The 17,276-nt window shown below is 35.6% G+C and overlaps 1 protein-coding gene across 1 annotated transcript; it reads left to right on the top strand.

Moving 5' to 3' along the window:
• Positions 1 to 652: 652 nt before the first annotated feature.
• On the top strand, positions 653 to 14,373 carry LOC131849072 (zinc finger X-chromosomal protein-like). Its single transcript, XM_059199057.1, has 7 exons — positions 653 to 826; positions 2,764 to 2,850; positions 7,266 to 7,437; positions 8,324 to 8,820; positions 9,827 to 10,029; positions 10,754 to 10,907; positions 13,159 to 14,373. The coding sequence occupies exons 2-7, from the start codon at positions 2,789 to 2,791 to the stop codon at positions 13,844 to 13,846; spliced, it is 1,776 nt and encodes a 591-aa protein (XP_059055040.1). The 5' UTR covers positions 653 to 826; positions 2,764 to 2,788; the 3' UTR covers positions 13,847 to 14,373.
• The last annotated feature ends 2,903 nt before the right edge of the window (positions 14,374 to 17,276 follow it).

Raw genomic sequence — 17,276 nt, 5'->3', positions numbered from 1 at the left:
AGGATCACTCAACGATTTAATGCCAATTGCAATTTATTAGTATTGCAGTACACTGTAGAATATAATCTTATTTTTGAGTATAGTTAGCATATCTGAAAATTCAATATTGCTTCTTATTATATGAATTCCCGTTATTTAATTGTATAATCAATATTAATACATATATGATTTTTTTACAATAGTTTTTATAATTGTTACATTTGATTGTATTCTGTTAATAAGTTTATCTTTTCAATAAATTTAATGGAAAATAATATCTATTGCTTTTTATTGTCAATAATTGCTGAAGGCTTGGAAAAGCAAGCAAACTTCCTTAAATAGCATCTCACTTAGTTGATTCAGAGCTCAGTATGAGCGCCTGCTATAGAAATAGATATGAAATTTACATACCTATACGGATCACTAATGATCCGTATAGGTATGTAAATAATAAAAACGCGTAGATTTTTATATTTTATGTTGCAACATGTCCATACAAACCACAATGTTACAACAATATGTTTACTTTTTATTATTATAAAAAGTTCAATTTATTCTAAACAATTGAATTAATTAAGTCATCGACTGAATAGGAATTTAGTCGATTGATTACGATGAACTTAAAACAGTTCAACAAAATGACGTCTTGTGTACAACACTACCAAATGTCAAAGTTGTGGCGATTGAAAAAAAAGTATATCGTATATAAATATTTTCCATTCGAATTATGCATAAAACTAATATAAATTAAATCAGTGACAGTTGTAATTAACATGTAAAAAATAATGGGAATCCTTTATGTTGTGTTTAAACGATATAAGATCATTAAAATCATCGTAAGGCCTGAGTAAGTGTATTTATTGTTTTGCTTTTTTCTAACCTTTAAATTAGAATTTTCGCGGGTTACATGTTTTCGAATCGTTTTTTGAACGTAAATAAATCATTCAAGTATATTTTTTCATTCAAATTCGTGTATATTTGTAGAGAAAAATAAAATATTGATACGGTGTTATTACGGAAATCGCTTCGCTTAGTTGCGACGCTTTTTTAATGTTTGCTACTGTAAATTGAACCATATGTTGATATGCTATAAGGATGATAAGGTCTCTCGGTGTTGTTACGATGTGTGCGCATCAGAATAAGGACGCGGTAACAAGTTTGGGACTTGTACATACAGGGGTACCTTTGCCGCCTTTTTAATATTTTTTTAAATTACTTTTTCGAATTATTTATGTTTGTTTATATAGTAGTCTACTTTAGACTAGGCTGTACGGTCTAAGGATCTTTGCCTGTTCCATCATTGAAAAGGAGATGGACGAATATGGGAAAAAAAATATTGTTGTTATTTTTGTTCAACAACATACATACACACTTTAGTTTTTAATACAATGTTTACATGATGTAAGTGAATTGAGGCTTGCATGAATCATAGACAATTGTTTATAAAAAAATAAATATAATATAAATAGACTTATATATAAGAAATAAACTTACATTTAAAAATTTTTGAATAGTTATACTATTTTTTTTTAATCTACGGCTCATTCTCATCATAAGAAGAATGAGTGAGAAATTTGTGTGTTGTTTTCTACTGAAACCATATTTCTACCGATGTGGTCTTTGTATAGAGTAATGTCAGTGACCAAATTGACAGCCTAGTTAGTCTATTTATTGAAAGCACTTTCATAAAGACTCCCTGGAACCCATACTACAAATGGTGTATTATTATTTCATATGAATGTTAATCTATAATATGGGCCATCTAGCCGGAATTAACTTACAAGGATTGTTTAAAAGAGCAACACACAAGTTTCTTGCTTATTCTTCTTGTGATGAGACAGCTTTCCGAATAAGCGGTAGATTAAAAAAAATGTTGACTATTCAAAGTGCTTAAATTAAGTTTATTTGAATAAATGATTTTCTATTCTATTAAATAAAATGTATGGACAGACTACCTTTCCATCCTGTTGTTATTCGCGGGTTCTCACCAACCAATGCCTTTATCAGCTTCAACTGGCCTTCCCGAGGGTGGTGAATCTTCGACATCAAAAATGCGGGATCGAAATTTAGCAAACCAGTTCTGGCACTTACGTACTGTTAACTCACCTTCTCCAAACACATAGGTTGATTTCTTTCTGGCTTGAACAGCATTTTTGCCCTTTCTGTAGTAAAACAGTAAGATATGTCGAAAATGCTGCTTATTCCTCTCCATATTTAAAAGTAATAATAATAATAATAATATCTCAGGACAATTAACACAGCGCCATCTAGTCCCAAGCTAAGCAGAGCTTGTGTTATGGGTACTAGACAACTGATATAAATAAATAAATAACTCTGGACAATTAACACAGCGCCATCTAGTCCCACGGTAAGCAGAGCTTGTGTTATGGGTACTAAACTGATATAAATACTTGGATAATTTTTTTATTGTAAATAAATACATATTATACATAGAAAACACCCAGACCGATACAAACAATCATACTCATGAATACAAATGTTTGTACCGTGCGAGGAATCAAACCCGCGACCATCGGATAGAAAAGCGGTGTGCTAAACAACTAGACCACCGAGGCTGTCAAAAGTGCACCAACCAAAAGCTACTACCTACAATTAATTGTAATTTTTCACACACAAGCCTTGCTACATGAACTCTCAAAGCATATAAAAATTATATGGCTTAAGTGTGAAGTTGAGTGCAGAAATACAATTAAATCCTAAGTTAGGAAAAAACGAAATTACTTTCCGAATAACCCAATATATTTGTCTTCTACCATTTTGCAGGTGGTGGTAGCTGGTGCCGACCACCATGGCGGGATGCTGCGTGACCGGCTGTAATACCACACCACGAGATGGCGTTATGTACTTTGAGTGAGTTTTTTTATTCTCTCCAAACAGCCACACAAATATTTTCATCAATCAATGAATTATATATTCAAATATCCTATATGTTCATAAAAATCTTGACTTATTTCCAAAAAACAGCAATATTTATAATATTAATACTAGATTTAAACACAAATTTCCTGTCCCCAAGTATCGTTTATAAAAAGTCAATAGGTCTTTTATGGGAATAGGTATAAAAATTTACAATAAGAAATAAATTCAAAACATCTGTTAAATCATATTTACTGAGCAAGGCCTATTACTCACTAAACGATTACTTGAATGACGAGCGTGCATGGCAATAGTTTTCATGTTCGGGATTTTCATTTAATGTTAGACATAGACACCTATATAAATACCTATGCATTGTAAATAAACTGGATTAAAAAAAAAAAGTAATTCAATTGAGTTTCTTGTCAGTTCTTCTCAATTGGATCTATATACCGAACTGGACGGTAGGAAAAAAAAATTATAATGTAAAAACTTGACGTTCATAAGCGGCTAAAATGTCCTACAGGAATAAATGATTTTTAAATTTGAATATTTCATTTTATTTTTTTTCGATTTTTCCCGTTTCAGGGAAACGCAAAAGGACTTAGCCTGTACAGGCATTGTCTTCAGTAGCAATATATCTTTATTCATGTAGGTCTATTACATACTCTTATGATATGTCAAATCTACCGTCAGTTCGGAATGACTTCGAGATGAGAAAGAAAGAAATGCAGCTCTTATTCTTTGATATAGAAATAAACTTAATACAAGCTTTTGAACAGTCATATTTTTTATTCTACCACTCATTCGGAACGCAGACTTATCACAAGAAGAACGAGCGAGAAACGTGTGTGTTGCTCTTTTGAATAAATGTTATCTATACATATAAATATAATTGGAGCGTCTGTTTGTAATATTGAAATAATCGTTTTTACTACATGCATATGAATATAAATACATACACCAAAATAATATTTTTTAAAATTTTTGTCTGTCTGTTTGTTCCGGCTAATCTCTGAAATGACTGGACCGATTTTGATGGGACTTTTTTGGCAGGTAGCTGATATAATAAGGAGTAACTTAGGCTACTTTTATTTTAGAAAAATAATGTTAAATTCCACGCGGACGAAGTCGCGGGTACGACTAGATAGTTTTAAATAAATAAATACACAGTAACATCTGACTTTCCTATTAATTTATGATTTGTCATTCATTTAATGTGTCACTTTCAATAGTCAATGTCACTTGTCATATTTATTTATATACATTCTGCTTGGGCCTGCGTTTTATATTTGCTATTTTTATGTTAGTTTTAATGTGACGTTTGATTGAGTTTTTTTTTTTTTTATACCGTTTCGTATATAATTATGTTTCCATGCGTAAGTTTAGATATAATATTTAACTGTAAGTAAATCTGGATTTGGTTCGTCTTGTCAACCTATGCAAGTTAGTTGTTAAGAATTTTTTTTGTTTTAATATTTTTGTATTGTAAATTTTTTCTATAAGCTTTTATTTTTATTATTTATTCCATAAGCATAGTTAGCTATATTTTAATTTATATGCATATACATGATGATTATTTTTCCTGTTCTTCCTCTGATGACTTTGAAACCGCTTCCAGTCATAATTCCTCTTTAGCTGATTCTGATTCACTAGATACTAAATTATTAAATGTTTTTGATAAGAATTCCAAATTCCTCTCCCTTGTGCATGTCAACGCTCAGAGCATTTTAGCTCATCACACGGACTTTCTAACATCTTTCAGCGCCGGCATAGTCGATTGTATCCTTTTATCTGAAAACTGGTTAAATCCCTCAATACCATCTACCAGTTGTTCCATTAATGGATACAAACTCTTCCGCAATGACCGTATTTTAATTGGTGGTGGTGGTGTAGGAATATATCTTCGTAGTCAGCTTGCGCCGATATTCAACCTGAGTCCACTGGTGCTCTTGAATACCTTTTCATCTCTTTACACCATAAAAAGATTTTACTTGGAGTACTGTACAGCCCAAATAATAAAATAGATTATTTTAATACTCTGGAAAATGTTTTAGAAAAATTAGTGCCAGTCTACGATCATACTATTCTTATGGGAGACTTAAATACATGTCTAATTAAGGCTGACTACAGATCCGACAAACTATTATCAACATCTGAGATCTTCAGTACTTTCATTAAAGAAGCCAACCCATTATTTTCCAAATAGTAGACCTTCACTTATAGATCTCATTATAACATCTCATCCCAATTTGGTTATTCATGGGCAAATGTGCTCTCCTTTCTCAAACATGATCTTATCTATCTTTCGTATAGAGTAGGGGGTAGGGTCCACTTATTCGCGACTTTAAGCATATGGATCTGGACCGTTTACCAGATTTGAGAGGCATCAACTGGTCTAGTTTACTATCAGCTGATAACATTGATGTGATGGTCGAAACCTTAAACAGTGAACTATTGAATTTGTACAACACTCATGCGCCCATTCGTCCTGTTCGGGTTAAGCATGCGCCTGCTCCCTGGTTGTCTCCAGTAATAAGGAGGACTATGACTAAGCGTGACAGGGCTAAGTCCCGGTATAAACTTGACAGGTCACAAATAAATTTTGAAATGTATAAAAAACTACGTAACATTTGTAACAGAATGTGTAGGGATGCAAAACGCCGTTACATTCATTTCACCATTCAAATCTCAAGTGTGGAAATTTCTTCAATCACTAGCCACCGTAATTTGTGAAAATAACGACCTTGACACTTTAAACACTCATTTCTCTAATCAAGCAGCGCTCAAGGCCAGTTCTCTATTACATCTCTTTAACATAATACCACCGGATTGCTCTCCTTTTAGCTTTAGTTCAGTGTCCGTAGATGCTGTTAGAAAGACTATCCTTTCCATAACTACCAAAGCCATCGGTAGTGATAGTTTAAGTCTCGATATGATTTTACCTGTTTTGGAGGAAATATTGCCCGTTATCACTCACATTATAAATTACTCCCTTACGTGCAATGTTTTTCCCACTCAATGGAAAAAGGCTTTTGTTATTCCTCTTCCTAAAACTTCCAATCCGACTAGCTTCTCCCAATACCGTCCCATATCCATTCTTCCCTTCTTTTCCAAAGTCCTTGAATCAGTTGTCCATAATCAACTATATCATTATCTCTCTGCCAACCACCTATTATGTCCCTTCCAATCTGGTTTCCGTCCTTCTCACAGCTACTGGGGCACTGCTCAATATTACTGAGGACAAAGCTATGGATGACACTAAGCTTACTGCTATTATTTTACTGGACTTTACTAGTGCCTTTAATTCTGTTGATTTTGACATTATGTCAGTCAATGTGTCTATTCCTGTTATCGAGTGGTTTTCTTCCTAAGCATTAAACGACGCCTCGTCAGTTTGGTCACCCTCAATGGCGTGCCGCAAGGCGGTGTGCTTTCTCCTTTACTCTTCTCGATATTTATTAACAACATATCACGCATCATTTCGTCTCCCTACCATCTGTATGCTGATGACCTGCAATTATACCGGCACTTTTCACTGCCAGAATTACCACAAGCTATCGGAGCATTAAATAAAGATTTATCTGCCATTCAGTTGTGGGCGGCTAATCCTGCAAAATCACAAGCCATGATTGTAGGTAGCAGTAGGTTGGCTCTAGATTAGACTGGACTGAAGTACCAAATATTCTACAACGGTATTACTGTGACTTACACCGATAAGTTAACAAATTTAGGTCTCGTAATGAACGGTAACATTAATGAAATAGTAGACGTATGCACTTTTCATTTCATTCGCTCAAACGTCTCCAATACTTTCTCCCATTCAATACCAAAATTATGCTCGCTCAATCTATTCTCCTCCCCGTTCTCGACTATGCCGATGTTTGTTTCATTGATGTGACTGAAGAGCTTCTAAACAAACTCGAACGTCTTCAAAACCTAGCCATCAGATTCATCTTTGGTCTGCGAAAATTCGATCATGTTTCTGTTTTTCGTAATAGATAGAATTTCGCCATCTAATCCCACTGTAAGCAGTAATCGTACTTGTTGCAGGTAATGATACGATGTTGCTGGTCGAGACGATGTATATTACAGATGATGATAAACTGACAATATATACATAGAAATAATGATCTTATATACTAAATGACAATAGGAAAATGTAAGGTGGGGTGACACAGTTTAGACACGGCAGTGCTTAGTAGACAATATTGAATTTGTCTTACTAGACATTATTAAATGCAATTATTATTTTGATGTATCTAGGTGACTGTGTCCCATAATACTCATGAATACATATGTTTGTACTGTGCGAGGTATCGAACCTGCGATGATCGGAAATTAAGCCATGTTTCTTTCTTTCTTCTTTCTTTCTTTCTTTCTATATAATCTTATATTATGTTTTACAGATTTCCAACTAGTCGATTGCTCCGGCGTCGCTGGCTCGACGCCATCCAGCCCGTAGAGAAGGTAGACCAACACGCTCGGGTCTGCATCGCCCACTTCCTGGATGATGACTATGTGACCGTCCGCGGGAAGGTCAGGCTCAAAGCTAAAGTGGTACCGAGCGTCTTCAATAGAGTAAGTGTTTTATAATAATAATAATAATGCTTTTGCAGTTGCCATCTCCTCTCCTTAAGAGGGGAGATGATATTTTTTTTTAAGTTTAGAAATAATAATAATTATTATTATTATTTCAAAATATCAGGATCTTGCAATAGAGGTAAGAACACAATGGCGAGCTGATATTGTACATACTGTACCTATTGCAGTTTCTTCTACGGGTATTGTACCCAAAACACTTCAAAATAGTCTGCAAACATTAAATATTCATCCATCCAAAACATATCTCCTACAGAAAGCAACTATATTAAATACCTGTCGCATAACCCGAAAATTCTTAACCTCCTCAACAATATCTTCACCCAGCACAACCTCTCCCACACTTGGCTACGGCCCGTGTAGGTGAGTATTACCTTCTTTTAAATCTATAAAAGAAGAGAAAAAAAAGGAATAAAAGAAATATAATAATAATAAGTGTAAGTGTGGAGAAAACTAGCAAAAGCTGAGAAAAAAATATATATTATGTATGTACAATGCTGGTATATATATATATATACATATAAATAAAATTGGAGTGTCTGTTTGTAATATTGAAATAACCGTTTTTTACTACATGCATATGAGTATAAATACGGCACATACACCAAAATAACATTTTTCACTATTTTTGTCTGTCGGTTTGTTCCGGCTAATCTCTGAAATGGCTGGACCGATTTTGACGTGACTTTTATTGGCAGGTAGCTGATGTAATAAGGAGTAACTTAGGCTACTTTTTTATGTTTTTACTGTATACACTTTCCTATGCATTTAGTTAGAAGCTGTTAATTTGAAATTACAAACAGGTACCGATTTTATTTATATGTATAGATTATATAGTAGAAATATATCGTGCTCTCATTTGCAGATAACTGACATATCCGAACAGAATCCAAATGCCTCCGCCTCAAAAACAGAAGTCGCAGATACAGCTACAGTTAGAGATAATGCTAAATTAACTCTCGATACTCAGAGTACTACCGAAGCAGACTGTGTTACTAAGGAAGATTCAGAAGATCCACAAAACAATGTTGAAGATACTGAGAAAACTGCTAAAGTAACTCAAGAGAATAAAATTACTCAGGATAACGCTAACGAATTAGATGCTTCAAAAACAGCAGCAGATAAAGATGTAACTGAAGAAGATAGTAACGAAGTAACAACTAGAAAAGCAGCCACAGATAATAAAAGTGCTGTCACAGATGCTAAACTGACTGTGGTAGTCAGTGAAGACAATAAAGTAGATCGTGTTGGTAATAAATCAGTCACTCAAGAGACTGCTAGTGATGTGGATAATAGTAAAGCAGAGAGGGGAACAAGTAACGTGAAATTAAGAGATAATAGAGTTATTAATTTTGTAGATAGGTAAGTTTTAAGTCTATATCTAGATAGTAATCTCAGGACAATTCACACAGCGTCATCTTGACTCAAGTTCAGGTAGGTAACGCTTGTGTTATGGGTACTAGACAACAGATTTTTTTTATGCTACGATGGTGGCAATTAAGCATCCGGCCAATCTGATGGTAACTGGTTACCATAGCCTATGGACGCCTGAAACACCAGGGGTATCACGTGCGCGTTGCAGACCCTTAAGAAACCTTAATATACCCTTCTTGAAAAACCACATGCTGTAGTCTCGTGAAAAAACCTTAGCAGGAAAACTGATATAAATACATAGATATTTTTTTCGTAAATATATACATACAAACGATCATATGCATGAATAAAAGTTAATAGGGCTTTTATGGGAATAGGTATAAAAATTTACAATAAGATACCAAAGTATATACTGGAATTACCCTTAAATAAATTCAAAACATCTGTTAAATCATATTTACTGAGCAAGGCCTATTACTTACTAAACGATTACTTGAATACCGAGCGTGCGTGGCAATAGTTGTTCATGAACGGGATTTTCATTTAATGTTAGACATAGACACCTATGTAAATATACATTCAGTCGAGTTTCTTGCCAGTTCTTCTGAATTGAATCTGTATACAGAACTGGACGGCAGCGAAAAATATTAATATAAAAAACTTGACATTTGTAAATAAAATGAAATCAGAATATCTTTATTCATGTAGGTCTATTACAGACTCTTATGATATGTCAAATGTACCGTCGGTTTAGAACGATCTCGGGATGAGAAGAACTGACAAGAAACTTAGCTCTTCAGAGGCTGAAATATCCTACATGAATAAATTATTTTTGATTAGATTTGAAAAATACAGTTGTATCGTGCGAGAATCGAACCCGAGACCGTCCGGGTCATCAGATCAGGCCATATACTATTCCCCTACACTTTACCTGCGTAAAGCTTTTTACTTATGTAAAGCTTTTTAATTTAATCTATGATTGTTTACATTACAGATTCCTAAATAAATCGCCCATAGACATCAACAAGGATGACATAGAGGAAATATTAACAAATTACCATATAAAGCAAACGAAGCCGCTGCATAAAATGATAGCTGAGAGGGAGAGAGGGAGCGAGACGGATGCAAACGTGATAGAAATAAACGAGACGGAAGATAGGCCGCCGGTGTTCATTGAAGTGGCCGTAGCAGGAGACAGTGAGTGGTTTTTTTCTCTAACTTACTCTTATATTATACTAGCTGTACCTGCGACTTCGTTCGCGTGGAACTTAACTTTATTTTTCTAAAATAAAAGTAGCCTAAGTTACTCCTTATTACATCAGCTACCTGCCAATAAAAGTCTCGCCAAAATCGATCCAGCCATTTCAGAGATTAGCCGAAACAAACAGACAGACATACAGACAAAACTTGTATAAAATGTTATTTTGGTGTATGTACCGTACTTATACTCATATGCAGGTAGTAAAAACGGTTATTTCAATATTACAATCAGACACTCTAATTTTGTTTATATGTATAGATGTATAGATTAGCTGTAACCGCGACTTCGTCCGCGTGAAATAGTGACCTTGACCAAATAATAAAAACATATTTAATAATAATCTATCCCAATAAAAACTTTATCATTCTAGCTTAAAAAAGAACGAATTTCCATACAACTCAATCAACAGCCTTATAAAAGCTTCAAGTTTTTAAAAAGCTAGAAGTTTCAAGCTTCTAGCTTTAAAAATGATACTTCTATACAAACTTTCAACTCTTTTTCTTTATTTATATTTAACCAACAGCCTCATGAATACAAATGTACCATATGAGGAATCGAACCCGCGACCACCGGATTTAAAGCAGTAATCTAATCCGCTAGCCCACCAAGGCCGTTAATAATAATAATAAATGTATTTTAAATATAATTTTGAATTTGTAGATGCAAATCAACAAACTGAAGGCGAGACGGATGGTAACGACTGCCTTATGGTGCTGGAGAGTGTCCAGGTGGAGGTCGATCCTACCATGCTGATGTTACCAGACCGGGAGTCTGAAGACTCAGACGTAGAAATTAAAGAAGTCGAACCAGAGAAGTAAGTGAGAGAAAGAGGATTTGTTTCCGTTCTATTTTCCACAATCAACCTCACATCTGGGCTGTTTTTTTTTGTGGATGATAATGGAATGGTGCACCCGCCTGCGCTAACGGTTTACGCTGGCAGCACCAGTGGAGGATGATAAGATGAGCATGAGGTCAGGTCAGTTAGCACATCGTGACAAATTCACCAGGAATTTATCACGATGGTCTCCAGGGGGAACCGCGTGGAGGTCGACCTGACATGCTACATTGCTAGCAATGGGTTTATCAATCCACATTACTAACAATTCCCTCCCAATTCATCTAGGCTGTTGTACGTGTACAGCCGAGACTACTAAAGTAGTCAGCCAAGCTCCTCCCTATAGCTCAGAAGTTGGTGTCTTCACAGTCTTCACGGAGCGACCTCACCGTTCCGAGGATGTGTTTTTGTTGATTATAGATTGGGACTAGATGGTGTGAATTGTTTGTGAGAATTGATACATTACTATGTTATTATAGATGTAGAATTAAAAAATTGTCTATATATAAAATTGGTAACTTTAACTTAAGGTATAACTTAACATCACGTTACTTATTCCACTCTCTCCATCCTCCAAAGTTATTAATTACTTAAAATTTAGTTGTACATATTTATTTATTCTCACATAGTTGTGCGAGTAATGAAAGTGATTTGAAAGCATCTTTGTTGATTATAGATTGGCACTAGATGGTGCTGTGTTAATTGTCTAACATTACTATGTTATTATATGTTGTCTTGTATGGATCAGAGTGCTGGCCCGTAAAGGCGACGGATGAAAGACGACTGCATGCAACTGAAATGAGAATGTTGAGGTGGATGTGTGATGTGACAAGAATGGATAAGATAAAGAATGAATACATTAGAGGAAGTATGAAAGTGGCACCGGTGTCGGAGAGGTTGAAGAGTAATCGTCTATCATGGTATGGACATGTAATGCGTAGGAACGAGGTTAATATTTTAAGAAAGATGTTACAAATGAATGTGGATTGTTATAAGGGCAGAGGAAGGCCAAAAAAGAGATGGATGGACGGTGTGAAAGATGATATGGTAAGAAAGGTAGTAAATAACGCGATGACTGCGAACAGGGATGAATGGAAGAGAAAAACATATTACGACGACCACAAATAAATGGGATAAGGAAGAAGCAGATGATGACTATGTTATTATAGATGTAGAATTAAAAAATTGTCTATATACAACATTGCTAACTTTAACTTAAGGTAGTACTTAACATCACATTACTTATTCCACTCTCTCCATCCTCCAAAGTTATTAATTACTTAAAATTTAGTTGTACATTTTTATTTATTCTCACATAGTTGCGCGAGTAATGAAAGTGATTAGAAAGCATCTTTGTTGATTATAGATTGGCACTAGATGGTGCTGTGTGAATTGTCTAACATTACTATGTTATTATAGATGTAGAATTAAAAAATTGTCTATATATAAAATTGGTAACTTAAACTTAAGGTATAACTTAACTTCACGTTACTTATTCCACTCTCTCCATCCTCCAAAGTTATTAATTACTTAAAATTTAGTTGTACATTTTTATTTATTCTCACATAGTTGCGCGAGTAATGAAAGTGATTTGAAAGCATCAAGTAAGGCCATTTTTAAAAAGAAATTATTTAATTCTCTCTTGAGTCACCAAAATGGGTTCTAACTGTATTGCATTATATGTAGCATTAATGTATGACACTATATAATATCGGGTATATTATATTTATTTGCATTTCATATATATTACTAGCTGTGCCGGCAAACCTTGTTTTGCCATATAAATTAATAACGCTATAAAACAAATAGGGGTTTATGATAGAAGGGTGAAAAGTTAGGATTGTATGTTGTATCATAAAAAAATAGAAACTAAAATGTTGTCTAAAAATAAAAATAAAAATTTAGGGTTGGACTACCCCTAAAATTTAGGCGGATGAAATATAGATGTTGGCCGATTCTCAGACCTACTCAATACGCTCACAAAATTTCATGAGAATCGGTCAAGCCGTTTCGGAGGAGTATGGGAACGAAAACTGTGACACGAGAATTTTATATATAAGATATAATATTTATTAGTAATCTTGTGATTGTTTTTTGACATAACTGCCCCACAACGGTCCACGGATGATCTAGCGCCGCCACTGCTCTTATCCACAGATTTACCGTGTGAATTGTCCTAAAATAATATTATTATTATAAATAAAGTTATATTTCTTATTATATTTAACAGAAAAACGGACCCCATCAGTCTCCTCACCTCCAGCGACGAGGATGAAGTGATAATCCAAGAACCCCACATAGACACCGTCGTGGTCCCCGACGAGACCGACGAGGACGACGTCCCGCTCGTCAAACTCGTAAAACCACGGCGGAAAATAAAGAAAAGTGCAAAGAGACGTGCAAACCAAACTAACAAAATTGCAAACGACCTGAGCGCTATAATGTGGGGAGTTTACGACTATTACTGCATACATTGCCAGTTTAAAACTACAAGTCGAGGAGAGCACAAGAGGCACGTCGCAGGACATTCCACTGTATTGCATATATGTCCACTATGCAGTTACACTACAGCGAGTAAACTCCAGTTTGCAAGACACAAGAGAAAACATCGAGATGAGAAGAAATTCAAATGCCACATATGCGATTACAAAGCGAGGCACAACATGAGTCTAATATACCACCTCAAAGCTCACGACGGTGTTAATTTGAGTAGAGCGAAGAAAGGTTTCAAGTGTGATAAGTGCGGGTTCAATTCGGACGTTAAAAGTGCAGTGTTGAAGCATGTAAGGTTGTGTATGAGTAATGTTAAGAGACATTGTTGTGATAAATGTGATTATGAGACAAATCGGCAGTCAGATTTGAAACGGCACATCATGAGGAAGCACAAGGAAGCTGTTGATGATGATTATGTACCGTAAGAGAGTAACATCACACTGGTAAAGGTCGAATATCGTAAATACAGATCCCTAATATAAATACTAAGAGAATCGCAGTAAGGTAACCCTTTCCTCCGATCGATCCCCCGTCCAATTCAAACGGGGATCGAAATTACGACGGTCTGAACCTATATTCGAGCCCCTAGCAGTGCCCTCAGACTGGCGTTGTATCCGTCAGGCGAGAGTTGTCCTTCAGCCGCTCCATAAGTCCTTCATTGAGTTTGGAGTGCCATCTGCACTCGCCCCTATCGTCCGGTGAAGCTGTAGAGGCGGCCAACAGCATTAGAGTAGTTTAAAAAAAAATTTTTTTTCCCTACCGTCTAGTTAGAGTATACAGATACAATTGACAGGAACTGGCAACAATCTCAACTATTTTTTTTATAAAATTCATTTTAACTCAACTGAATTTATATTATACACTTATTTAGGTGTCTATGTCTAATATTAAATGAAAATTCAGTACATGAATAACTATTGCCATGCACACTCGTCATTCAAGTAATCGTTTAGTGAGTAATACGCCTTGCTCAGTAAATATGATTTAACAGATGTTTTAAATTTAGGTAATTCCAGTATATTCATTGGTAATTTTTTTGTAAATTTCTATACCCATTCCCATAAAAGACCCATTGACTTTTAACCCGTGCATGAACAGCTATTGCCATGCACTTCATTTATACCAAACATAAAATGCGGTTAATTAACCGTTAATAACGTAAAATGCATTTTAACAGTTCGGTTAATAACCGGTTTCAGATCTATATTTCTGTCTACTGCGTATTCTAGTCACTGATTATAGGGTCTGTACACACAGACGGTGTAACAATATTCGACCTATAGTTATAAGGATTTATGTATATATAGACTTGCGCTGTTCCATATTCATTCTGACTAATGAAACAAATCAAAAATATCTTTATTCATGTAGTTCCATTACAGACTCTTATGATATGTCAAATCTACCGTCAGTTCGGAGTGATTTCGAGATGAGAACAACTGACAAGAAACTCAGCTCGTATTCTTTTCAAATAAATGTTGTACATGTTTACAATAATACAGATTCATTATAAATTCAAATTTGGGAGAATAGAGTGACCACCAGCATATGATATTGCAATTTAGTCAAAAGCGAATAGTCTAAGAAGTTTTCGTGTGTCAAACAGACCAGCCCCACAAGCAGCACCCGTTCACGAGTATGACGGATGAGCCAGCCATCATTGGACTTAACCGTATTCTTATCAAAAGCAAATAGTCTAATCAGTGTTCGTAACTCAAACAGACCAGTCCCCACAAGCAGTACCCGTTCACGAGTATGACGGGATTACATAGTCCCTCTATATAATATATATCATACCGTCATACTCGTGAATGTTGACCCGACCTTATGTAATGTATGTTAATATTTACAATTGAACTAAACTTAATCTAACTTAAGAAGTGCCATATTTGGGGACTATATTAATGTTTTTTTATTGTTTTAAATTTTTAAACTTTTTTTATTTTTTTTCATTGATTATTTTTTTTTAAATAATAATAATAATCTCAGGACAATTCAGACAGCGCCATCTAGACCCAAGTTAAGCTAACTAAAGCTTGTGTTATGGGTACTAGACAACTGATACAAATACATAGATATATATTTCTTTTCGTAAATACATAGAAAACAATCATACTCATGAATACTAAATAAATGTTTGTGCCGTGCGAGGAATCGAACCTGCGACCATCGGAAGTAGGGCGGATTGCTACACCGTTAAACCACCGAGGCCATCAGATGATGTCAAACATTAGGAGATGAATATGGTACATCGGATTTAATCTTAAGAAGTTGCCGCAAACCATGTTTTCTTGTAAATATAATTTACATTCTCGATTTGTAGTTTTACTACCTTACCCTGGGGCGGATCGTGAAGTTGTGGGACCCTGGGCTAAGTCCACTTAGGGCCCTCCCACGGGGGCCGGGGTGCATGCCTTGAGGGAGGCATCACCCCACAACCAGGCCCCTGGAGGCATGCGCGTGTACCCACGCGCCTCCACGAGAAGGTAGGGTGCAAGTCATAGCACCCTAACCAGAGAGAGGGGGCCTGTCCTACAACATCTACAGGACAGGCCAAGCCGCCGAAGTCTGGGTAGAGTGCCAAGTGCGAACCCCGGACTTCGGCCCACGGCACCTCGAGGTATACCGTGTGGTTTTTTAGTGGGTACAAGTCCCACACACCACCTCGCCATCCCTCCGGCGGGGTGACGGTCTTTTGAAGATTTTTCCACACGTTAAAAAAAAAAAAAAAAAGTCCACTTAGGGCCCTACCTAATTATATTACTCAACTAAAAAAATACACCGACCAAAAACAAGCGACCAGAAATTCCCCGTTCCTTTCGATCCCCGCACTTGCATGGGTTGTTTTTTTTTAATAATGCTTATTTCATGACCATAGATACAAGTCCTTCAGACGAATACATTTTTGTATACATAACATAAAAAGTTAAACAAACTTAGAAATAAACTATTATATAAACTTAGACAGTACTGTCTAATTTCAGTAATAATACATTAATATTTTTTTTCCACAGTATGTACAATGTAGTTATGTATTGGAATAAACTTTGCAAAGTGAGATAGCAAATAGTATAGTATAGAATGCTTTATAATTGTTCCTTTGCGATGTCACTAATGACACTGACAAGAATCAACCGTTGTATGTTGAAAACTTGGCATTGAAATATAATATGAATTGATTCATCTCAGGGTTGCCAACCTTATGATAGGTCTTACATTCTAGATATCAGTGGGGACTGGGGGCCCTGGGCTGCAGCCCAAAAAGTCCTTAAGGTAGATTCGCAACTAACCTTACCCCGCCGTCATCACATTTCTCTTGCTTTTATTACATTTTTCATTGCTGCTCCGCTCCTATCGGTATTAGCGTGATGTTATATAGCTTATAGCACTAAAATTAACGTGGCTATATACAGTGGACCCGCGGTAATCCGGCCCCTGTCTTATCCGGCCCCCCTTGTAATCCGACATGGTCTATTATTTATTACTGAATATTTTTTTGACAATATAGTTGAGAGTGCATATACCTACATACATACATATATAACATAGAATCTTATCACTGGATCTGTAATTTGTCGGATTACAAGATACTCTTTACTAAAAAATTTCGGACTATAGGGGACCCTTAGGCAGCACTCTATAATCCGACAAATTCGATGGTCCGACACTGCCTCGCAAAACGTTTGTTGGATAATGGGGGGTCCACTGTATTGGTAAAAGAGTTATCAAAATCGGTTCAATAGATCCAGTAATTAATTCTACAACTCTTGGAGCAGGCCCCTCTTCCCCACTGGACACGTTGTATGTAGGATGAGATTGTCATCGTCACATATTGTGTCAAACGGTTAAGTCTGG

This window comes from Achroia grisella, unplaced genomic scaffold, assembly GCF_030625045.1.
Source record: "Achroia grisella isolate CSIRO2021 unplaced genomic scaffold, CSIRO_AGI_Agris_v1 utg633, whole genome shotgun sequence".
NCBI classification, from domain to species: domain Eukaryota; kingdom Metazoa; phylum Arthropoda; class Insecta; order Lepidoptera; family Pyralidae; genus Achroia; species Achroia grisella.
The sequence above is the reverse complement of the archived record's forward strand: the minus strand, read 5'-3'. Positions and strand labels throughout refer to the sequence as shown.